The 26,748-nt window shown below is 39.6% G+C and overlaps 1 protein-coding gene across 2 annotated transcripts in view; it reads right to left on the bottom strand.

Moving 5' to 3' along the window:
• The window catches only part of ntrk2a (neurotrophic tyrosine kinase, receptor, type 2a), a 65,388-nt gene that overhangs the window by 6,869 nt on the left and 31,771 nt on the right, over window positions 1–26,748 (bottom strand). For both annotated transcript variants that reach the window (XM_051903847.1, XM_051903846.1), the window contains 5 exons: window positions 12,529–12,717; window positions 5,763–5,893; window positions 5,489–5,661; window positions 4,124–4,364; window positions 299–457 (listed from right to left, as the gene is read on the bottom strand). In XM_051903847.1, coding sequence (XP_051759807.1) covers window positions 299–457; window positions 4,124–4,364; window positions 5,489–5,661; window positions 5,763–5,893; window positions 12,529–12,717 — 893 coding nt within the window. The remainder of the gene's footprint in view (window positions 1–298; window positions 458–4,123; window positions 4,365–5,488; window positions 5,662–5,762; window positions 5,894–12,528; window positions 12,718–26,748) is intronic.

A 26,748-nucleotide genomic window follows, 5' to 3' on the forward strand; every position in this document is an offset into this window, starting at 1 on the left:
TCTAGGTGGTTGGTAGGGTGTTCTTGTTGGTCTTGAGGTCTTCTGTTTTGTATGCTAATGTGTTCTAGGTGGCTGCTATGGTGATCTGGGTGGTTTCTGGGGCATTGCTAAGTGGTTACTCCTCAGAACAGCCTAAAGAACTGTACAAAACATCCAAAATGTGCAGAGCAGTAATACTACATTGATCAAGTAGTAGATTAGTTGGATCAAATTTGTTGGCTCATTTATTTAATGGCCCCCCAAAAAAGGCATTTCACTGCATAGAGATCACATGGATGTGTATGTTATGCAACAGTACCTCATTATTTGACAGTTGGTACCAGGGCTGTTTCCCATAAGTAAAGATTTCCCACAGCACCACTCCCAGACTCCAGACATCACTCTCTGTGGTGAACTTCCTGTACATGATACTTTCTGGTGGCATCCAGCGGATTGGCAGCATGGTGTGACCTCCAACCTACACATGTGAAACAGTAAGTGCACACTGAGTCATCCGACATGTTGAGTCATGTTGCTGATGTAGGTGACGTAAGTTCGAATCTGTCAAATCAATAAAAGTGATAATGGACAAACAATGTAAATAATTACAAAAATAGAATGGCACTGACATTTAGAATATATGTTGAACTGCGGTTTGACGTTAAGATGACCAGGTGTGCTTAAATCGATAAAAACAGAAGATGCATAAAATCAAGCTACTCTAACAAAACTTCCTGAATCGGACAAGCGCTAATGGATAAGATCCATACAGACTTTTAGCGCAAGAGTAGACAGTGGATTGTTTGTTGCAACTGGAGCATTGTTCAATCCAAAAAGCTCTCAGGTAAATGCTGACAGTATTTCCAGTTTAGGACCTCAGATGGTGCCACAAGTTGCGCCTCTCAGGATTTGGATGCTGTAAGCTTGGGGAGTTGGTCTGGCCTGGAGCTCAACCCCAAAACCAATCATTTCATTTATTAGCTTTCTCTATAATGCGCTGCCTCTGAAATATTAATTATGAGATTGTGGTCCAGTGTGTGGATTAGTCTCAGATTAATTGGTTTAACATACTGGACTCATCAAATATTAAGGTCAAAAGCTTTTAGGCTTTTCACTGGTCCCATAGTGGAGCTACAGACTGGAAGGGTCACTTAAAAAGATGTCTACTGCACAAGCACTATTAGAAACCTTTTTCCCCTGCAATCAAACACACACATACACACACGCTCATCCACACAACAGCATCCTGCTAAAAAGCTTAGACCAGTTTGCACCAGTTTAAAATCCAAGGTTCTTTTAACTGGTGGGCAATTACTGGCAAAGCTGGTTATTGTTGCAGGTCATACCATGTTTTTGCTCACACTGTCAAAGAGACTGTTAAAGTGCATCAGTTTATAAGTATGTACATTATGAAGTATGTACAAAAGATATTGTCCACTATCTTTTGTACATTGTATTATTTGGTCATTGTCATGGGGCATTCAAACCAGACGCGACTTGCGCGAATAAATCGTGCTATTCGCGCGTAGATGGATGCTTGAACATTTTGAGTTTACTCGCTTCATTCGCCCGTGAAATTCACTTCACAACAGACGCGAATTTGCGTCATGGGAGGGGCTTCTGCCAGGCGGCTCCAGTCTCTTTGCGAAATGGCTGACATGGATTTTGTTGAGCGGGTAGCTGCGCTTTATGTGCTATGGAAGGCTGAAAAATGGCGTAGACTCGTTCGGCGCCGTGTCTGGGTCCATCAGATCCTTCAGAGGCTTTAGCAACTTGTAGTCTCAATATGTATATAAATATAGCTCAAATTGAGTACAGAGCGTTTTTTACAACCTACCAGATTGTCCGACCTCCTCACTCACTTTCTTCCTTTTTATTCCTGTTTCTATAAAGTACGAAGATGTATCGTACAGCTCGGGTATCCACATACAGCGACAATAATTTTGTCCTCCATTGTTGTTTCGGATTTCTGCCTCCCTTTGCTACGTCGTAATCACGTCACTACTAGAGCAAGCTCCTGATTGGTTAACACGGCGCGAATATTCACCAAAGTTCAGATTTTTCAACTCACGCGTTACGCGCGTCAAACGCCCGAAACGCTCAATGCGCGCCGCAGGATGTCTATCGCGTCTTTGCATTGAATCACTCGCGCTTAACACTTCATTCGCGTCTGATGTGAACACACCATTACTCAGTGAAAATTATTTTGTGGACTAGCTTTACCAGTTATGATGGGTGATCAGCCAAAACCAGCAGTGCCCAAAACTTTAAGCTATTTAACCACCTTGTTCTATTTGTTCCAATTTTTGTTCAATAAGTGGACCACTTTTTTCCTAAAATTTAGGTGTTCGTTTAGGTTACATTAATAATAGAACTGAATGATTATTAAGATATTTCACTAAAATGACATGAAAGCTGTTTACACACCATTTTGCTTTCATAATTGGGGAAATCTGGATATTTAATGAGGAAAAATGTAGGGCAACATCATCTTTGATTCATAAAACTGTGTGTTTCTAAGAGGGATTGGTGAGATCAGCCAAAAAGTTTATGCAGAGGCAGAGCAAGTTCTAACATTTGAATGAAAGATTAAAAAGACATGTTTTTTCTTTAGTGAAAGTGAAGTGATGAATGGTGCACAATATGACCAAGAATGTGTATTAGGAATGTAAAGAATGGAATTTTGATTTCATGCTGAATTTAAAAGACAAACAACTGACTCTCTATTAAATAATTAAATGCAGACAAAGGCCATACGTTCTGAATGTGGCTTCATAAGAAGTTCTATGGTTACACAACATGCTTTCACAACTTCACTCCACCCATCAGCCTCTGCCTGACCAGCTGTTTCTATGGAAACTGGTGTTCTATAGGCCTAATCAATGGTGTACACATACTGCGCACACACACAAATCTACTGACCTGCATTTGAATCTCAATGGAGACTCATATAATGGAGATGTGTCATGATATTCATCAGTATTCAGAGATAAATGAACTTGAATGAACTTGGCACAGTTGATAGTTATCTAATAGCACATCTCTGCATGTATAAACATCATTCAACCCATTTTCATCACTGGATGGATTCACGCTGAATACATGAATGGAACACAACAGAGGAACAACTTGCTATCAAAGAATAAATTAAGTTGTCTGTCTCTCTTCAAATGCTTTATGTCCCAAAGTGTAAGGATTGGTTTCTTGATTTTCTTCTCTTTATAATTTATATTTCTTTATCTTTTCATTTGTTTGTACTCTTTTTTTTCTCCCCTAACTTAGGCCCCTCTCCTTCTCGGTATGCCCTCATGCTGAATATAGAGGTGAATACTAATGAGAGATCTTTAATGACTTTTTCAGTTTCTGTCTGACGGCGCAAGCGCTCTATTCTTTTTCTTTGCTGTTGCCATAGTAACCCCTCTTTCCTGTTCCCACGCCACCTTCCTCCCTGACTCCTAATCTGGGAGAGACTTACTGACGGGAGTGACACACACACACACACACACTGAAATTCTGCTGACATCATACAGGAAGAGAGCCAGTAGGGTCAAGGTGTTCGAATAGCTGGTATTCAGTGATCTGTAGACAGTGTGTAGCAAAAAACATGAGAAGCATATTGATTTATACATATACTGGGAAAAGGATTTGAATGCCGCCTTTAAGTGTCCTTGTGAAGTCAGCATTAATTTCCAACTAATGAAACTGAAACAGATTGGAAGGTAATGCATCTTGATCTCAGTTTAACTAATAAATATGAATCTGAATACTGATATATTCTGGCCTAATATGTATGGCCTTGTATGTACTGTATATATGTATGTATGTATATATATATATATATATATATATATATATATATATATCATTGCATTAGATAACAAAACAGCAATAAAACATTAGATTATTAGTATTTTTTAATAAAATAAATATTTAATCATAATATACTAATAATATAATATACTAATAATTATAAAATATTACTTTTAATAATATAAACAAATTAGAATTAGAATTATATAATAATATTAAAATATATTTTTCAATGTACTGTTATAAAACCAAGTAGCCTACTTTTAATTGTAATTTAAGAATCCAAATTTATTTTGGGGACAAAAACATAGACGAACTATAAAGCAATTCTTACCCGATAGTAATCCGTACTGTAGACATCTCGGGACATTCCAAAGTCTCCAATCTTCACCAGGAGATTCTCCCCGACTAGGCAGTTTCGTGTGGCCAGGTCTCTGTGAACAAAGTGCTGGGATGCCAGATACACCATGCCTGCGGCGATCTGCTGCGCAATATGCAGCATCTGAGACTGAGTGAGCTCTGCCTGCTGCTGCACCTGTCCGTCAGCCATCAGAACTGCATCAGGACCATGAGCCCTGCGGGTGGACAGACAAAAGTAACAACCTCAACCAGACCACAATTCACAAACATTCATTTTAAAGTCAGAGATAAACTTAAACATTATATAATTGGCCATCAGCACCCTTGGTAGATCATTTGGATTTTAGGGAGAATTTGTTTACCAACTACAAAACGTGCTTAAAGGATTAGTTCACTTTCAAATGAAAATTAGCCCAAGCTTTACTCACCCTCAAGTGTATATGACTTTCTTTTCTAATGAACACAACTGGAGTTATATTAATAAATATCCTAACGCATCCGAGCTTTATAATGGCAGTGAGCGGGATCCATTATAAACGTACTCCACACGGCTCCGGGGGGTTAATAAAGGCCTTCTGAAGCGAAGCGATGTGTTTGTGTAAAAAAAAAAAATCCATATTTAACAAGTTATGAAGTAAAATATCTTGCTTCCGCCAGACCGCCTCCCATATTCAACTTACGAAAAAAAAAAAAAACGGAACTGCCGTCGTGTCAGTTATGCTTTTTCCGTAAGTTGAATAGGGAAGGCGTAGGATGTAGCATAAGCTTTTTGAACTGCGAGAGTTTTACACTTTCTTCGTACGTTGAATAGGAAAGGCGGTCTGGCAAAAGCTAGATATTTTACTTTATAATTTGTTAAATATGGATATTTTTCTTACACAAACGCATCGCTTCACTTCAGAAGGACTTTATTAACCCCCCTGGAGCCATGTGGAGTACGTTTATGATGGAAGGATGTGGATGGAAGCACTTTCTTCAGCTTTATACTCGTTGATCCCGTTCACTGCCATTATAAAGCTCGGATGCGTCAGGATATTTATTTATTAATATATTTCCAATTGTGTTCATCAGAAAGAAGAAAGTCATATACACCTAGGATGGCTTGAGGGTGAGTAAAGCTTGGGGTAATTTTCATTTGAAAGTGAACTAATCCTTTAACTAACTTTATAAAGCAGTAATGAAAGTAATAATTTACTTTGTATTAGTGACAGATTTTTAATACATGAAAAATTATGTGTAATTATTGGCTTTCAAGGACAAAGCAATTAGAAAAGATGTGACTAAGCAGCACTATTGGATTCCAATACGAACACACACAGACACATTCAGGAAGCTGTACCTGAGGAACTTGTTGAGGTCGCCATGCTTCATGTACTCAAAAACCATAATGAGCGGATCGCTCTCCACACACACTCCGTAGAACGTGACAATGTGCTCATGCTGCAGATTGGTCAACAACTCAGCCTCACGATGGAAGTCCTTCCTGGCATTCTCGCTGGCCTCTTTCAATGTCTGCAAACACAGAAAATGCACAAATACACTGAGTATACTGACAACCTTTATTCATCACAAAGTTCATTATGCTAACATTGATGCTAAATTAAACAGCCAACCTTGACAGCCACTAAGATCTTATCCTGGTCTGTGGACAGATTGTAGCATTCGGCCAGGAACACTTTCCCAAACGCTCCTTCTCCAAGTTCCCTCTTCAGTACAATGTTGTGCCTCTTAATGTGTTGAACAACTGTCGAAAGAACAAAACACAATCACACATTTATGTTACATTTTGCCTTTTTGCACTGCCCTTTAACTCTGAAACCTTCAATCCCAAAATACTGTAATGGGATTGGAGACAAACATGGTGGACATGGGTCGTGACCAGGGCTTGACATTAACTTTTTTGCTCACCAGCCACTGTGGCTAGTGGTTTTCCAAAGTTACTAGCCACTCAGCATTTTCACTGGCCACAATTTTGACATTGAAACCATGGGGAAAATCTGCCATATAGATATTTTAATATTATCTCATAATTTGGCAGCAGGTATATTAGGCTGCTGTCACTTTAAGACCTGATGCACAGATCCATTATACTGTTACACATGCGTTTTCTTGACTGTGTTTACGTGAATACTCACCAAGACTGGCATTTTGACATTATTTTGTGTGTAATTTGACTGTTTAAGAGCAATAAGCAGCGAAAAAGAACTCAATTTAGTACTGAGAGGCGGCTTTACGTGCGCGCACTTTGGGTGTGAGCACAAAATCTGCAGAAATTATTAAAATTATGCACAATACACGCAATCCAACGCTGAAATTCAAGCCTTGTGACATCAATAATATTCATCCGGAGCAAATGAAACAAGTGAGTGTAATGGGAGAGCGAAAAAGAGCAGCTGGTATCATGTATCTATTCTGTGGAAAATGAGTATCAGAAGCGTTTCCGATATTTCAGCATCAATATGTATCGAAAAATCAATATTTTTGAAAACACTACATTGCACTTAGTTTATTATTTCAGATGCCTTTTTAAATGACTACAACTGAAAAACGTATATATTATATATAAAATTCACCCTGTCAAAGTGGCTATTTGGAGTGGCCATGTTACACGCCACTGCTGAAATCCACCCGCATTTGGTGGGTGTTAATGTCAAGCCCTGGTTGTGACCTTGGGGCTCGAGATTGTGGCTGACAGGCTAAAGAGTCAGAAGCTGATGACGTCTGAAGACTGGAGACCCAAGGGCAAGCCCGGTGTCAAGGTGGATGATCTCAAGTCCCGCGCGATGATCTGACCCCCACCCCGGAACGTTATTTAAACCGAAATGCGATCTAAACCAAAAACAATTTGAACCAAGGAGGAGAACGTGATTTCAACTGAGTTCAGAAAAAATAGCTGTTAGATCCATTGCTTGACGGTCAGATGTTCTGTAATGTAAGTCTTAGAGAACGAGAGTTGAAGGATTTAAGTGCCACTTTATTCACAGAAGTCCACGAAGATCGAAGGATTGAGAAAAAGTAACTCAAGAAACACAATAAATCATACCTTTTCAAACATAACATACAAACAGATTTTTTTAAAAAAAGAGTTATGACATTAATCCAAAAATTCAAGCAAACTTGAAACAAACCAAACTCATGAGATTGAATTACAAGGTGTAATAAATGTTAATAACACAGTAACAATAAGACTAGTATAGTGTATACATTATCTGAAGCTAATCAACATCAAGGTCAAGTAATTGAAGAAGCTGACTCTTTTGTTTGGAATCTGGACAGGATGAGTATGTAGGATTGGTGCTGTCAGCATTATGGCTACTATGCAACTGGGTGGAAGTGATCTGTTAAGTATAGACACCCTGACCAACGTTAGTGCTTCAGTCATGGTAAGTTGAGCAATTTCAGATGAGTGACAAGCCTGATGGGTAGGGACTGAGTAGGTTGTTCTTGTGAGAACCTAGAGAAAAATTATATTGTTCAGAGGTTGCTATTTAAAGCATGGGAGACGTAACTGACTTGTCTCCTTAATCAAACCTACCTGATTTAACTCATCTTGTTGGACACTCCACAAATAATTATAAAAAGAAAAAAATGTGTGTGTGTTCTATAGACAACCCAATGGCTAAGTTTTGTTATTTATTATTAAATAATGGGTATCCAAGAGCTTCAATTATAAAAATGAGACACATGCAATTCCGGACATTGGACATAATTTAATAAAAGGTGTACTAGAGATTATTTCAGATTTGGTGGAAAAGAGATGTTTTTTTTATCCCAGTCATCCCTTAAGAGAGTGAGGACAGTGCAGAGATAAGACGAGATTAATCAGCCGTTTAGTGTGCTGGAGGAGAGAGAGATAAAGAGAAAGAGAGAGAGAAGATTCTGAACAGACACTGCACTCTTAGAGATTTATCCTTAATGTGATTAAGAAATGCTTTTGAAGAAAAACTAGCCAGTCAGCCGATTACATTAGCGAGAGCTAGATGATGAGGCTGCATCGATCTACAGTAACTCACTGTACACCATAACCCTATATTAAAAGTAACCAGAGTGGGAAGGAAAGGAAACACAGAGAACATAAAAAATGAGAGGCAAGTGATGAGGGTTATAAAATAAATATTTAAGATGCTGTGTTTTTGTGTATGCAGATGTGCAGTCAGATAAACCTATCAAATAAATGTCTGGGTATGTTCCCCCTAATTCAAAAGAAATAAATTAGAAATCATATCTGTCTGAAGAAAATGATGCCTTGTGTAGGGCCATTAAGACAATTTAGCATGTTTTCCGCCCAAATTCTCATTACCAGAATGTGAAAATATTAAGTATATTATTTAAATTGTAAATTATTTATTGCCTTTTATTTATGCTGTTTTAATCCTACAGTACACTTCAGTTTCAGTATTACATCATGTTTAAATAGATAAAATAAATTGGCATAACAGCACAAAAATATAGAGTGTGAATAATGTGGGCCAGAGCAATGATATCTGCTACCTTACATTCAACCCAAAATAAAAAAGGTAACAATAATAAAAGGGTAACACTTTATTTCAATGGTCCACTTTAGACATTCTACTAAGAAGTAACTTTGCAACTACATGTCAACTACCAGTCATTAGAGTATTAGTAGACTGGCATTCTAATGACTATTAGGCTATGTTCAGACTGCAGGTAAATGTGGCCCACATCCGATGTTTTTGCTCACATATGACTCAGATCTGTTTTTGTCATGACAGTGTAAACGGCACAAACCACATGGAATCTGATCTTTTCAATTCTGATTTGGGCCACTTCAGCTATGTTCAGACTGCCAGTCCAAATCTAATTTATACGCATATCCGATTGAAATCCAATCAGATTTAGCGAGTGTAAACGGCAACAAATCACATTAAATGTGATGTTTACAAATCTGTTGTGAGCTACATTCATATGTGGTTTGAAATCCTATTCAAATTGCATTTCTGGAAATCCGTTTCAGTCTGACCGCTCTGATCGGATTTTGAGTGGTTTATGTGACTTTCTCACGCCATGTAAAACGTAAACATCAGACATTAAAACATGCTGAAAGTCACTGCAGAAACAAGGTTGTTGTCAGGCAACGGAAGGAAGCAGACAGGTAAGTATAGCAAACAGGACTTTATTAAAGGCAGAGGCACGGTTCTGGGTTGAGGTGATAACAGGTGAGTAAATCACAGTAAGCACGTTGCAGTATGACTTAGCTGGATACTGATACAATGTCTCTCTTGCAGGAATGGAGAATGGACGCATGGCAGACAGACGATGGAGGACGGATGACAGGAGACGGAGAGTTCAGGTAAGTAGCCGGTAGGTAGTCCTTGTGGTTCGTCGGGACGTAGTGATACACATCGACGTATGGACGAGACCAGACAACTGTGGTGAAGAAGGTGACTGCTTAAATAGGGAGTGCAGACGAGTGTAAACGAGGGTGATGGTTTGCAGGTGCCGGTGATTGATGAGTGAGTGCAGGTGAGGAACAGGAGGGATGCTGGGAAATGGAGTGCAGGGAAGGTGACTGAGCTGGTGGCTGTGACAGTACTCCCCCCCTCACAATAGGTGGTCCTCGCGCCATAGATGGAACAACTGGGGAGGGAGGGCGGGCATCCTGGAGTCTTAGCAGGGTGACGGTGCAGGTAGCTATGAAGACTCCAGGACAGAGCCATGGCGGATCAGGGGCTTCAGGGCACCATGGTAGGCCCTTCGGGAAGCCATGGCGGTGCTGGCCCTTCGGGCTCTTCGGGACGAGCTGTCCCGAAGAGCCTGACCCGCCATGGCGTCCCGAAGAGCCTAACCCGCCATGGCGGGTCAGGCTCTTCGGGACAGGGCTATCCGTCCCCGACCTTGGTGGCCGAGCCTGGGGTCTGGGCCTAGTCCACGGAACCCGAAGGGCCTGACCCACCATGGCGTCCCAAAGAACCGGGTCAGGCCCTTCAGGTTCCGTGGTCTTGGCCCAGACCCCAGGCTCGGCCACCAAGGTCGGGGACGGATAGCCCCCCCCCCCCAAAAAATACTTGGGCAAACTCTGGGTGTTTGGGCTAGAGAAGACTCTTGAGTAGGCTCGTGGGCTGGAGTGGGCTCGTGGGCTGGAGCAGGCTCATGGGCTGGAGCGGAGCCTGGAGCGGGTTCAGGGACTGGAGCGGGCTCATAGACTAGAGTGGGTTCATGGACTGGAGCGGGTTCTTGGACAGGGTCTGACTCAGGGACTGGAGCGGAGTCTGGAGCTGACTCGGGGACTGGAGAAGACACTGGAGCGGAGTCTGGAGCTGAAGCCATCATTGGACTCTGGTCGCAGGCTAACGCCATCATAGGACTCGGGACGAGGACGGGAGTCGCTTCTGGACTCGGGACGAGGACGGGAATCGCCTCGGGACGAGGGAGACAGTCGCCTCTGGACTCAGGATGAAGGAGAGATACTGGATAGCTGGATACTGATACAATGTCTCTCTTGCAGAAATGGAGAATGGACGGATGGCAGACAGACAATGGAGGACGGATGACAGAAGACGGACGGTTCAGGTAAGTAGCCGGTAGGTAGTCCTTGTGGTTCGTCGGGACGAAGTGATACACATTGACGTATGGACGAGACCTTGGTGAGGAAGGTGACTGCTTAAATAGGGAGTGCAGACGAGTGTAAACGAGGGTGATGGTTTGCAGGTGCCGGTGATTGATGAGTGAGTGCAGGTGAGGAACAGGAGGGATGCTGGGAAACGGAGTGCAGGGAAGGTGACTGAGCTGGTGGCTGTGACAGTTGTGTTGTTGTAAAGTGCCTGACGGGCAGAAAATAGCAATATAGCGGAGACATGTTTTGAGACCGGCGGAGACGACAGCATGGAATAAAGCCTCTCATACCAGCCTCCTACGTTTCTGCCGCTGCCTCAGAAGACAGCGCGGCAGATACACATTGTCATGTTGTAAATAAGACAACATCTGTATTGCAAACCCCTCCATGTTGCGGGTGTTGTTGTTGTTTTTGGTGTATACCTACCAACTCAACGTCACTGGCATAGAAACCAATGCAGATATCCCGGAAAACAAAAGAGCGGCATGGATACACAATTCGGATCTGTTGCGAACAGTACAAACCACATGGAATCTGATCTTTTCAATTCCGATTTGTGCCACTTCCATATGTGGTGCTAAATCCGATACAGGTCAGATGTTTTGTAATGTGACTGCAGTGTGAACAGTCTTATTGGAATTCATGTGATTTTTACGTCACTCGAGATCAACCTTCGCCACGATTCTGCGCTCATGGGAGTCACTTCAAAGATTTTACATAACAAACGTTATCAAGACATTTGCAAAAGGTAGTCAGTAGAAGGACAGTGATGTTCAGAACTGGTAAGTATTATAGAGACAGCTCTATAATACAAGCAAAACATGAGGGCTCGTATCATAAAATTTATTTCAAAACTCTGCTCTCTTTTGTCACATCCTCGTCTTTATTTTTTATCTTGCCTGTGCATAAATTCGCTGGCTTCTGCGGCAGATCACACTATAGATAAATGCGTAATCGCTTACTTTAATGCCCTCCGTGTTTACTTTTGTATGACAGCGCGCTGTGTGTGTTGCCAAGTCCGTGATTTTCTTGCAGAATTGGGTTACTTTTTCACTCATGGGAGTCTATTCAAACATTTTACATACACAAACTTATCAAGACAGGTAGTCAGTAGAAGGGCATTGATGTGTCAGAACTCATAAGTAATTAAGTGACAACTCTATATCAAACTCTGCTCTCTTTTTTCACATCCTCCTCTTTTTTTATATTACCTGCGCTTAAATGTGCTTCCACGGCAGATCACACTATAAATAAATGCGTAATCGCTTACTTTATTGTCCTCCGTGTTTATTTCCATATGACAGCATGATGCGTGACGTCTTTTTATCGTTCTTTTGCGCATACGGGTCAGTTGAGGACCATGATCTGTTCACACTGAAATCTGATATTGGCCACATTTCAAAACAACAATGTGAATAGCTACACAAAAAAATCGGATCCGAGCAATAAATCAGAATTGAGCACTAAGGCTCGAAGTGTGAATGTAGAAGTAACTTTACAACTACACATCAACTTATTGTACTAACCCGAACCCTAACCTAACAGTCCACTATAGTCTACTAATATGCTAATAAGAGTTGACATGTAGTTGCAAAGTTACTTAAAGTTAGACTGTCTTAAGTGGACCATCAAAAAAAGTGTAACCCAATATAGTAATATTCGGGGGAATGTACTTTAAAATGGTCTCAGTGCAAAAAAAAAAGTCCTGATAGAATATTCATATTGTTAATCATTTTGTAGTCATTGTTTCATAGATTGGGAAGACACAAATGAAGAAACAAAGACAGACAGACAGATAGACTCACAGGTATCCGATTTGAGCAGACTGCTGGTGCTGCGGAAGTACTGCGGGTTCTCTATGACGGGAATCTTGGTCATGCCAATGATGACGGCGTCCGCGTTCATGTCAGAGGACGAGGGTGTGTTAGAGCCATTGGACACATGATGAAGAGGACTGGCAGAGTCATCGTCATTACTGATGACTGAGGAAGGACCTGTGTCAAAGACAAAGATTTGCACTCAGAACCACTACATTTAAAGGCTGTTTATAAAACATTTACTTCCTGGTAAGAGTATACTGCTATTAAAATGTAATTTTATTGGTTTCAGGAATACTTTGTCACAATACACTTTTATATTGATCTTTTGCAAGGGAAGTTTAATATTCAGTGCCACAATAAACAATCTCTTGATCCAATGTTCCAACAAAATTAAATGTTCCAACAAAAATTATCAATAAAAACATCAGAAATGTTTAACTAAAAACATCAGAGCAAGGTCTCTCTGGGATGGCAAGCCCATTTGAAAAGATTGGCACAGTTTAAAGTCAAATGTTTTGGCAGAATCAAAAAGGAAAAATGTAATACATGAAAAAAAAAGAAGAAAAAAAAAACAACTGTGGGGGGCTTCCTGTCTGACAGGATATTTGTATGTACAGTAGGGTCCAAAACTCTAAGACTACAATGAAAATGTGGGACTTGTTTTTTTCATTACTAGCTGGAAATGAACAGAAAGGTATGATTCAGAACAATCATTTAAAACAAGTAAAGTTTATGATATAAAATGAATATGAAATATTTAAAATTCTGCACTATTTCTTTGTCGCTATTTAAATAAGTAAATTTGAGACACTGACATCCTGTGACTCTTTGTACAGATGGTCAGATGTTCTTGATTTCACTGAAGCACAAGATGCTCTTTGGATCATTCTCAAATCATGCTGGAGAACAAGATCATCAGGTTTTATACAAACTTGTGGAGTTCATGCAGCTCAAATGCTGCTGTCATTAAAGCAAAAGGGGAACATAACTAATTCTAAGACTAATAAATACTACAGACAAGAAAAAATCACAGTGTTCAGCAGTCATGATACTTAATCAGTGTCTCAAATCAGTTTTCTGTTGTAACTGGAATATAGCACAAGGAACCAACTAAAAGAAATGAATAGTGCACATATAAACATCTTCAAGCGCCAAGAAAACCAAAAAGTTTCAACAGAATTACCATCAAGGGTGTAGTTGTTCTCCGTGAGGTTTGCAATGTTTAGCAATACATCTATCATGAAAAATTCCCAGGAAAAGATACTTTGCAAAAATGCATTTTAGCTGGTAATAGTTTTAAAGTTGACGTATTATGCCCTTTTACAAAGTCTTGATTTTGTTTTTGGGATCTACTAGAATAGGCTTTCATGCTTGAATTTTCACATATTTGACATTATTGCAGCATCTCTCATCCCAGTCTGTCAGTAAGGCTCTGGGCTGTATTTCCCAAAAGTATTGTGAGCTAAGTTGATCATAGAGACCATCGGTGGCAATGGTTTATGATCTACTTATAAACTTACGATGCTTTTGGGAAAAGCAGCCCTGTTTAGTTCCTGTCTCTATGAAGCCTCTCCTTCCAAAAAGATCAATGTTCTCTGATTGGTCGGGTGGACCAGTGTGTTGTGATTGGTCAACCGATTTGTGCGTGTTTGGAAAATGTCACGCCCCTTACCATAACCATGAGTTTCAACACTACAAACCCAACTCAACCAGGCCTCGTCCCTTATATTTTGTCTATGCCTTAGGTGGGAATTATTTAAATGAGGAATATTGTGACGTGTTTGTTCCCGGGAGAAAACTCAAGACTACAATGGAGGTGTTTCAGGGAGTTAAGAAACAGTGACACTGATATAGAGAATAACTGGAACTTTGCAGAACTTTTTCATGCTTAAACAGCAACATTACACACTAAAGAAAGTTGAAAATGTAACTGATGGACCAAAACAAGTCCCATCCTACATTTTTTCTTGTTCGAGAAGCTGCTTGACTTGGATATATGCCACAATAGGAAAGAAAAGACTATTGTAACTTCTGTCTCATGGCGACTTTAAAGTGCGACACTACAGGTGAATAGGGGTATTTTAACTAATAGATACACTATATTGCAAAAAGTATTGGGACACCCCTCCAAATCTTTGAATTCAGGTGTTCCAATCACTTCCATGGCCACAGGTGTATAAAATCAAGCACCTAGGCATGCAGACTGCTTCTACAAACATTTGTGAAAGAATGGGTCACTCTCAGGAGCTCAGTGAATTCAAGTCTGGTACCGTGAGAGGTTGCCACCTGTGCAATGAGTTGTGCAAAAATGTCCTCACTACTAAATATTCCACGGTCAACTGTTAGTGGTGTCATAACAAAGTGGAAGCAATTGGGAACAACAGCAACTCGTAAAACCACGTAAAATCACAGAGCAGGGTCAGCGCATGCTGAGGCGCACAGTGCGCAGAAGTCACAAACTTTCTGCAGAGTCAATAGCTACAGACCTCCAAACTTCGTGTGGCCTTCAGATTAGCTCAAGAACAGTGCGTAGAGAGCTTCATGGAATGGGTTTCCATGGCCGAGCAGCTGCATCCAAGCCTTACATCACCAAGTGCAATGCAAAGCGTCGGATGCAGTGGTGTAAAGCACACCGCCACTGGATTCTAGAGCAGTGGAGACGTGTTCTCTGGAGTGACAAATCGCACTTCTCTGTCTGGCAATCTGATGGACAAGTCTGGGTTTGGCGGTTGCCAGGAGAACGGTACTTGCATTACTCTGCACTGTGCCAAGTGTAAAGTTTGGTGGAGGGGGGATTATGGTGTGGGGTTGTTTTTCAGGGGTTGGGCTTGGCCCCTTAGTTCCAGTGAAAGGAACTCCTAATGCTTCAGCATACCAAGACATTTTGGACAATTTCATGCTCCCAACTTTGTGGGAACAGTTTGGGGATGGCCCCTTCCTGTTCCAACATGACTGCGCACCAGTGCACAAAGCAAGGTCCATAAAGACATGGATGAGCGAGTTTGGGGAGGAGGAACTTGACAGGCCTGCACAGAGTCCTGACCTCAACCCGATAGAACACCTTTGGGATGAATTAGAGCGGAGACTGTGAGCCAGGCCTTCTCGCCAACATCACTGCCTGACCTCACAAATGCGCTTCTAGAAGAATGGTCAAACATTCCCATAAACACACTCCTAAACCTTGTGGAAAGCCTTCCCAGAAGAGTTGAAGCTGTAATAGCTGCAAAGGGTGGGCCAACTCCATATTAAACACTACGGATTAAGAATGGGATGTCATTAAAGTTCATGTGCACGTAAAGGCAGGCGTCCCAAAACTATTGGCAATATAGTGTATCATCATCACAGTACATTAAAACAATTGTTTTGTACAAGTTTTCTAAAATGGTATGTTTGAATATGCTAATTATGAATTATCTAATGAAATATGCTGTAATTTTCATAAATTTCCAGAACAGAAACCGGAACACTGGATAAAGCCAGGTCCAAAATTCTTGTTTCATTTTGCTGGCATATTATAGTTTAAGGTTTTTACAAAGGGGATATTGGAAATCTCTTTCCATCTTTCCACAAATCAGAAAATTCTAAGAAATTTCTACTGAAATGGAGATTTCAGGCTCAGTGCAGGGAGAAAAAAATCATTTTGGCTCAATAGCCTTTAAACATATTGTAACTGAAATCTACAGATGCAAATGGAGTGTAATAAAATAAACAATTAAATGTGTATAGTGGAAGTTTTCTTTCCACTATAGTCTGAAAGAAGACAAGTCAAAATTGACCACTGCCTGAAAAACCATGGTTTTGCCTGTAGTGTCTTGTCTTACGATCAGTGGTTTGGCTGTCTTTGTACAAAAACAGGAAATCTACCAATCATAACCCTAGTCCCATCCATAAAACCACTGCACATTGGTTGATAGGAATGTTGTTCCAGGAACAACAGGATGTTGATTTTGGAACATCTACTTTTGTACATGTTAAGTTGCTCAACAGTAACAGTGCACAACAGCAGGGCGAACAGAAGACAGAAATCATGCTGGAACAAATTTCCGATCAAACAATTATATCTTCATATAGTCAATCAAATCATACAGTGAAAGTCAGTGGGGCTTAATGTTGTTTTGGACCTCATAAACTCTCATTGTATGGACAAAAACAGTTTAAAATAAAACTATTAAATAAAAAATAAAAATTAAATACACTTCAAAATATCTTCTTTTGTGTTCTGCAGAAGAAAGAAACAGAAAGAAACATTTTGTATGCATTTCAGAGCACCTCCTGCACAAGGTTGGAGTTTGATTGCTATTCATGTTGAATGTGTCTTGGCCAATTACACTTGTTCTTTTCATGAACTGTCTATTCCATAAGTAAAAACACATGACACATCCTTAACCCTGCGTGATATTGTAAAAAATATTGTTGAAGCCACTAACTCCAGCCCAAAGCCCAAGCCGGTTGTTCTATGACCAACTAAGTGATCCAGGAACTTGTCTTACTTGGGTAAATCACATTAACCTTGACATCATCTTCCTTCTTTACTCTTAGATTGCCAACTGCACTTCTACAACAGAGTTATTCATCAGCAAGTAAAAGACAGAATATTTGGCTGAAACAGCCGGTGGCATGTTGAATGATATAGCGGCGATAGAGGTGCATTAGCCTCATTGATATCTGAGAAAATAAAACAGGAAACTGGAGATCGGCCATGTTGCGATGACCCCTCTGATGGCATGTGACAGCTTAAAGCATTTACTAGAAAACCCAAGCGTCTTGTTACCAGGAAAAGTGTCTGTGAAAATAATGAACAATTTTTACAGGACGTCAACACCTTTTTTACAGCCATTATGACATCATCTAGAGCTGGAAAAGATACTGATAGCTGTAGTAATGGGGCGAATGATTGACCCATTGCCACGGTGGCAAGTTCTGGTCCTCGAATTTGATTGGCTGAGTGGCGTTACAACAGTGCTGATATACAATCCAACAGCACTGCGACTTTTCACTCTTCACATGCTTTTCTGTGTTTACAGAGTACTACCAATCAAAAGTTTGAGGTCTGTAAGACTTTTTTAGTGAAATAATAATTGAAAAAAATCTCTTCGGCTCATCAAAAATACAGTAAAATATAAAAAATATAGTAAAACAGTAATACTGTGACATGTTATTAAAGTTTAAAATAATAATTTTCTATTTTAATATTTTTAAATGTAATTTATTCCTGTAAGAAAGCTGAATTTTCAGCATCATTACTCCAGTCTTCAGTGTCACACGATCCTTCAGAAATCTAATTGTCACGATCACCGTCTGTTCCTGTCAGTTCCTGGACTCCACTTCCCATTATCCTCCCTGCCAATCACATGCACACTCCACACCAATCACCTGTTGCCACATACAGCTTAGCACACTACCTGGACTATAAAGGACTTACACACACACCACCTCACCGCGAAGTCTTGTTTTGCCCCGGTGATCATTTCTGAGCGTTTTCTTGTGGATTGTTTATTCTGTTACTGTTGGACTGTTTACCCGTTGTGATTCTCTGCTGCCTGCCCTGAACCTTGCCTGTATACTGGACTGTGTTTGCTTGCCGCCTGCCCTGATCTCCGCCTGTGACCCGATACTGTTTGTCTGCCGCCTGCCTCGACCATTGCCTGTCCCTGTTCATGTCTTTGCCTTTGCCCCTGTCTGCCTTGGTGTTTAATCTAAATAAAGCTGCAAATGGATCCCCATTCTGCCGACCCTTCATTACACTAATATTCTAATTTGCTCATCAAGAAACATTTCTTATTATTATCAGTGTTGTGCTGCTTAATATTTTTGTGGAAACTATGATACATTCTCATGATACTTTGCTTTTTATTGTTTAATACTGATCAATTGAATGAATATTCTTGCTGAATATATATGTGTGTATATATATATATATATATATATATATATATATATATATAATTTTTTTTATCAACACACAAAGGCTTTACATGTGTTTGATTGATTGCCCTTCGGTTTAAGTACTTGTTTCACTGCAAAAATCATTGCAAATGGAGTTAAGCGACAGGGGTCAGACTGCAGTCTGGTGAGGGTGAAGAGGGCAAAATAATGAGAGAGAGGCAGCAGACGAAAGAGGAGACAATCAGGAGTGACCAAGTGACCATGGGTCCTGACATTACAGCGCATGAGCCTGAGGCCGGACAAAACTCAGGCCATTGTATTGATTCTCTCTGCTGTTCAAGGGGTAATTGAATGTTGAAGGTCTCTTGAGATACATGACACTCAGTGATTTACATGATGCTGTCTTTGAATCGAAACTCACAATTGTCCTATTCAAACATGATAATACATCTAATACAATTACATTGGGTTAAAGCTATCAGCTTTGTAACACTGCTTTGGTTTGTGCATGGGCTTATATGAAATATTCACATTATTAAAAGCCCCATGAAACAGCTTGACAAACACAGTTTGCTTTCCTGAGTCGATCATCTAATTTAAACTTTGACATTTTGTCTTCATATGATAAACTGTGTGTGAAATCGTGCGTGAAAAATGTGAGTCTTATTAGATAGTGCCCTCTAGCTTGATAAGCAAATTAACTTAGATGCCAAATCTAGTTTATATACCAACTAAGAGCTTTGGCTAAAGTGAAGTAACTTCACTCTTTTAAGAAGTCTGAAACCACGATTCATGCTTTTATTTCCTCTAGACTTCTGCAACTCCCTGTATTTAAGTGCTCTTTCTTTGTTTTTATATCTTTAAATGGCCTAGCACCTTCTTAAATCTTTGACCCTTTTCTTAGAACATCATCCAGTGAAAACTCTTAGGTCAGTCAACCAGAGGTTACTGTTTCTAAGTCTAGGCTAAAATCTAGGGGAGATTGTGCATTCACTGTGGCCCCAACTAAACTGTGGAACAGTTTACCAACTCCTATTAGAACTGCACAAACAGTACATATATTTTTAAATCAAAGTTAAAGTCTACATGAAACAGAAGATTTCTTCCCTATTGTGACGTATATTCAAGTGAAACGGCTTCTTGAACAATAAAAAATGTTGGGTGGGACTTGATCTTGTCCATCGGGAATTGATTGGATGGTTGTGGTTTGCTATTGCTGTAATCTCATGTGAGTGACAGGTGAGAGACATTTTGATGAAAGATTACGAGAGTGTCATGTCGGGTAGTAAGATACAGGGAAACAGAACTAACAAAAGTCCTTGACAAAGCAAACAAAAACCGATCAGACTACACGTTACATTACACCCCCCCCCTTCTGGTAGGTGCCTCCTGGCACCGTAAACACAAATAACAACGAAGTGGTGGGAGGAGGAGCTATTATCTACAAAGGGGTGGGAAGGAAGGCCAGGAGCGCCAGGTGGATGCTTCCAGGGACGGACTGATGGAGGGTGAAGCAAGGAGGAACCGGCGGAGAAAGGAATCACTAAGGGGCCAGCAGAGGAGGCCATGGTGGAATTGAATTCTGTCAGGACCACTATCGTCAAATATGATTGATGATTGCATAGAGTTTGTATTGGCGGTATGGTTCTGTTCTGGGCAAGAACTTCCTGCGCATCCATGAAGCCTAGCATGGATAAGAGCAGGGGAAAGCAGCAATAACCCCCCTAGGGTAAACAGAACAGAACCAACATATGCAGATATAATTAATGTCAATAATTTAACATGTACACATATTTGAAGAATTAGTTTGATTCAGGGGAATCATAAGGCCAATCCTGGCTGAAGAGAGGAGAAGCTGGGGATGGAGGAGGGTAATTAGCTCCTGAGAAATGCAATAGCTGCTGATAATACTGAGGAGCTTATATATGGATGCTGTGATAGGTGTCGTATTCCTATAGGTAGACGTGAGTCACCTGGGTGTCAGCTGATGCAAGCTTGACTGACGTGACCTGCCAGAACTGACGCTAACGCTGGATAATCCACCTCCCTGAGCATGCTGGATGGCTGAAGGTCCACAGTGGAGCCCTCCATAGTGTTGACCAGGGCGAATCCAGGGGAACTGCAGACCGAGGCAGAGTCAGGTGGGCCAGAGACCAAGATGAAGTCAGAGGGATGAAGGACAAGGGCAATGTTGCAGGCACCGAGGACCAAGGCGTAACTGGAGAGTTGGGGGACCGAAGCAGAGCCAGTGGGAGTGAGGACAAAGGAGGAGCCAGACAGAAGGAGGAGCCCGGTGGAGCTGAAGGGATGGAGGGCTGAGGTGGACCGGTGATGGATGTGCTGCTGGAGCCAGGGGGTCGAGGAGGACCGGCGACTCATGAACAGAATGCAACAGAAGCAACAGAATGGTGCTTGGTTTTGTGACTTTGGTGTGAGTAGTGCTTCATGCATTACTAGGGCTATTAAAAGTACTGATTTTGGCCAAGTTGGTACTGGCATTTTAAAAATGTGATGATAACAGCATTTCCCCCTAGCATTTTGAGCGCTGTTGAGTGGATTTTTAAACACCTCTGATTGGCCATTGTGTTCACGCGCTCAACAGATATATCTGTGATTGACTACAATGATAAACGCTTCAAAAACGTTGTAAAAGGGAGCGTTTGAAAGCAAGCATTTATCAGAGGATGCCTAATATATCCGCTGATAGACGGATCTGCTGATAGACGCCTGCTTTCAAACGCTCCCGTGTGTATCTGTGTAAGCGCTCGGTGAAGAGCGTCAAAGATGCCAATTTACAACATGTTTTTGAAGCGTTGATCATTGTAGCCAATCACAGACATAATGCTGGTATCGTCACATTTTTTAAATTTCAGTATCGACTTGGTATTGAAGTCGGTACTTTTGACAACCCTACTATTGACAGTACATTTTTTCCAGCAAAATTTCGCTAAAATACGTGAATATGTGAAATATGATCGATAACGATAACGATCAACGATAAAATATATACATTATATACAAACACACAAAAAAAATGTTTTCCAACTTTATCGAACAAAAATGTAAAATACACTAAATTCTTGTACACAGAAATGCAACATGCACAAGTGAAAATCACTGGTTTGTTTTAAGCTGTTTTAAATGAGGACATTCAGATACACATTTAGTAGATGGGCCAAAATACAAACAAACACTCTCAGGCTGAACCGAGAGCCCTTGCGCACATTTGTGTGTGTGTGTGTGTGTATCCGGTAAGGAAACCCAGCCACTGCACACTCTTACACTCTTGTTTTTTTCTTGCTAGCAGAGAGGAAGTGATCTATCGATCAGAGGAGTTAATGAGAAGAGATGGATAGACGGATGGATGGAATGATGGATGAGGGGTGGAAAGGAAAGAGCGTAGAGAGAACAGCAACGGATGGATTGTTTTCAGGATTGGATTTCAGTTACACAGCAATACTGACTGGGACCCCTGTGTCAAGCGCTCTCAGAGACACATTCAGGCCAGAACATGTAGAGAAAAATATCATATTCCCAAAAATAACAGAGATTGATCGTTTTTCTCGCTTTTAATGCCTGCTGCTATTTTTAAAGACCAAAAATGCTCTCACCCTCTCGTGTGACAGTAAAACTCCAGCCCCTCTTCCTTCTGAAGACCCCAAGGTCACAGGAAGTTCAAGTAACAATGGAAAACACTCTCTCTTTCTTCCTCATGTGTCTCATTCACATTTTCTCGCTGGTCTGAGATGAAAATCTATCCTAAACCCCCATAAAACTAAATTAAGAAAGTTAAAAATAAACTGTGCTCTCAGATCTTCCTCACATTTGACACTGTGAATGGTAACCAGGGCTGTACTAGTATACTACAGTATGTATAGTATATACTTTATTGCATAGTATATACTTTATTTGGCTATACTATAGTATGAAAAACACTATTATGTAATGATAAACGCTGTCACATGGCCTTATCACGAACACAGCAAGTATAAAAAATCTTGGCTGTTATTACTTCTGGTTCACTTACACTGGAAATGGAAGATCAAGTCAGGTGCATTGCATTGTGGGATGCACATTTTGGTAATTGTACACTACCATTCAAAACTTTGGGAATACGATTTTTAAATGTTTTTGAAATAATGCTCATCAAGGCTGCATTTATTTGATGAAAAAACAGTAATATTGTGAAATATTGTAACAATTTAAAATAATGTTTTCTATTTTTAAAATGTAATTTATTTTAATAAAAGATTTATTAAGTCTTTGTTACTTAGTCTTTACTGACACTTTTGATCAAATAAATGGATCCTTGCTATTAATTTCTTTCAAAACAAATCCTACTGACCCCAAACTTTTGACATATAAAAGTGTCCATATGAGAAATATACATAGTACACAGTAAACAGCAAGAGAAGTATGGAAGTATGCTTTTCCAAACATAGGCTCGCGTTTTCCCCCATGAGCATTTCTCTTTGAACGAACATGGCCAATGAAAACACAGATGGTCAGAAATTCAACAGTGTAATCTGAAAGCAAACCTTGCTAAATTCATCAACATCCTTCACTCCAAACATAAAATAACTGGAATGTTACAGCTGAATCCTTCAGCCAAGCTTTTTAAAGTGATGGTACTAATGATTTTATTTTCTAACCATGTGTCATCACATTGAGGGTTGTTTAAACTGGAGTGCATCACTCAGCATGTTTGAAGGTAACTACATAGTCCAAAGGTGAAAAGTTAAATTACAGACTATATTCTTTCACTTGTCCTCTTTTTGGTCACAGAGTTGTTGAGAGATTTGTCTCAACTTCTAAATCAACATGAGACCCTTTGGATATTTTCAGGGTAAAGAAAAGAAAATATTTGAAGTAAAAAAAAGCATTTTCACAGGGGTCAGAGGAGGGACTGTGGCTCTCAGGAATGGAAAGAGAAATCATATAGAGAGAACAGATGTTGTGAACAGAAGGGAGGACGGCAACTATCTAAACAAAATTGCCATGCAGGACATTGGGGAGTGGCTGATGGGCTGCCTAGCAGGTTTATACATAATACAACACATTATACGACTGAAACAGGAATACAGGAGATTAGATTAAAAGATAAGCTGTCCATAAACACCTCAAAAATCAGCTTTTCGACATACGTCACTTTTTTTGACATCCATATTTTTCTGGTTCTTCATTGCGAAGCAGCAGGTCTACAGTTACATCTAAATTCTTATGTTTTCTGCAGAAAATGTGCTTGTCTGTGCAAAGCCCACTACCACAACAATGACATGTTGCTTTGCAGTTGCTAAGGTCTTTTGAGTACTATTTAGTACACTGCTAAAGGGTAGCAACTAAAAGTAGCAATGCTAACTTGTTCAGCTGCATGAGAGTAGCTCATCTGCTTTCAAAACGGTAGCGTTTCCAGTAATTAGCTATTTTCCAATGATTATTGGTAGGTTTGAACAATTAATTGAACTAAAATCACGATTTGGCTTTAGTGCGATTATCAAATAAATAAATGCACTGCCTGTTCCAGAGCAAAGTGTGGCATTGTGTTCTTTTATACGTGAGCAGCTCATGATTCAGTGTTTTTAGCATTTCAGAGTGGCTTGGTTTGCAATAAATGCTGCTCCACACAAATGCCATCTGCATCTGCATCTGCTGTGTTTGGGTCACATTTAATGTGCATTTAGGAATGCAACCTTTTATTATTATTGTCTTAAATGCTTTATTTTACAATGAAATTGTATTATTACAACAGTAATATATATATATATTTTTTAAATAATAATAATAATAATACCATCAAGCTTATATTTAGGAAAAATGCATAGACTCTGAAAAAAAAAAAAAAAAAATTAACGCAACAGTTTGCATATATATATATGACTTATGACAACTTCGAGTGAATTTACGTTCCACCAACAAGCTACACTTAGAGGAGTTAGAGGAACTTGTAATAATTTGTAATTTGTAGCATAAACACAAATTTTTAAGTCGATTACTCAAAAAATTAAGTTGCTCCAACTACCAGAGTTGAGAGAACCAATTAATCTTATCTATTTCAGTTCAAATCAACAGCTATCATAGCACAAGCTAACATAACTTATTTAACATACATTCAATGAACAAGTAAGATATTACTTGTCACTGGCATTAGCACAGTCATTGCTTATAGACTCAACAGTGTTTACCTTCATGTGTCTACTCTTTACAGAAACACATTACAGAAACTCTTTTAAACGTCAAACATAACAGCATTAAACACTAACAGGTCTTTCCCTTCACTAAAAACACATAAAAAAACAGTTAATTTCAACATTTTTTCTCCTTATCCTGTCCTATGCAAAGCATGCTGGGAACTACAAATCCACTGCTTAATTTTCGAAGTTATCAAGACAATTTCATTAAGTTACTACAACTTTTTTTTTTTTTTTTTTTTTTTTAAAGGCAAATAACGCAGAAACTTGAGTTTAAATTACAGACCATATTAAGTTAATGAAATGATCAACATTATTATGTCAACAGAACTCAACAAAATAATGTTTGCAACTTAAAAAGTTTAATTAAAACAATAAATTAGAATTATTAACTTGCAATCATGCATTAATTTAAGTTGTGGTAACAGGTCCCCTGAATTACTTTTTAGAGTATAGAACCCCTAAAGCTTTTCTTTGGTTGACTACTTTTATGTTAGATGCGATTAATGGTCATTAATCGATTTTACAGCACTAATAGCAATACTCTGGAAAATGGATAGACTGATATTATCATCATCATAGTCATATTGATATATAATTTTTGGTCAAATTATTCAGAGCTACAAACAAGCATGGCTCTTTAAAAAACTGCATTTTAAATCACAATCACAATTTTTATCAGAAATTAGATTTTTTCCTCAAATTGTGCAGCCCTAATTAGTTAACTAAACACTACATCGCTTCTTTTAATGTCACATATATTGTGTCTGCAAATTGACTGCTCGTTTCTGTTTTATCAAGTCAACATTTATCAGTTAGATTTTTTGATTGTGTAATATTTAGTGCCAGATCATTAAAAACTGGTCTGATTACATTATAAATTATATCATTGATAGCTATATATTTGAAAAAAAGCATCAGTGTAGTTATATATACATTTTGTAAGTTCTTTTTTCAAACGAATATAGTTTTAATGTAGCTTTACTGCTGCTTGTAATAGCCAGTCAAAGGAGTTCATCCCAAAGCAATAGCATATCTTCCTCAACAAGCCACATAAAGTCTATAGAACAAACAGTGCGGGACCTACTACAGTTTAATACTTTTAGCCGGAATATGAGCAATAGTGATTTTCTGCCTTAGCATACGCCACTGATAATGTATGTAGATGAACTGCCCAGATGTATAACACTGATCTCTTTTCCCTACAACCACCTACTGTGGTGAGGCCGGTTGTGTTAATGGGGCGTGGCCACCCTCAGCTGGTGGGGTCCCCCTCGGTCTGTTCGCCGCAGGGGCCTCCTAAAGCCCCCTTGATAAAGGACGGCCCTGGCCATGCCTTTATCAAATTGCCACTCACAATGAAGTGAAAAGGGATAAAAAGCTTATTTCAAAAGAACTTTTCGTTTTTCCAAGCTGCACCCGGGGAACTTGAACATTCAAAGACACCCAAAGGTCTTTGCAGAAATGCCGGCAAGTTTCTCTGTCTAAGCCAATCACTGCTTCTGTGCTGCAATATCATACTGCATTACGCCTCCCATTCTTGACATCTGTGTTTGTGTGTGAGAGAGACACACACAGAAAGAGAAAAAGAGTAGGAGAGGGGGCAAAAGAGGAAATTCTTCCACCTCCACTTTGGGACATGAGACGGATTGTTTCGTGTTGCGTGTTGAAGAGCGTTTCTGTCTGGTCGACTGAAGTGATGATGATGTCCAGACATAAGAAAGCAGCAGCGTGTTATTTGAAATAATGCATTTTATTAAATGCAGCACCATCTCTTGTTTGTTTTTTATGATATTTTAATAAATCAGACACTTTAAATTTGATTTGCAATCTCTTTTGGCAGAAATAACAAAACTCCTGATGAGCTTGGGGTTATTATATCTATAATATATTGTATTAACAAAATCAAAACTTAAGTCAATATACAACACAATAAATCAAACAAAAACAAACATAAAGATAAAATCATTTTAGGAGTAAAATTAAGACTACATCAAAGCAGCTGTGCACGTCCAGTTAAAATGAACTACATTTTACACTTACTGTATGTTAGTCTGTGATGTCTAAAATTAAACTTTTGTTTGTACTGATATGTACACTTTTCGCAAAATACAGTGATAAAACAATTGCG

The sequence above is a fragment of the Ctenopharyngodon idella genome, chromosome 8, assembly GCF_019924925.1.
Source record: "Ctenopharyngodon idella isolate HZGC_01 chromosome 8, HZGC01, whole genome shotgun sequence".
NCBI lineage: Eukaryota > Metazoa > Chordata > Actinopteri > Cypriniformes > Xenocyprididae > Ctenopharyngodon > Ctenopharyngodon idella.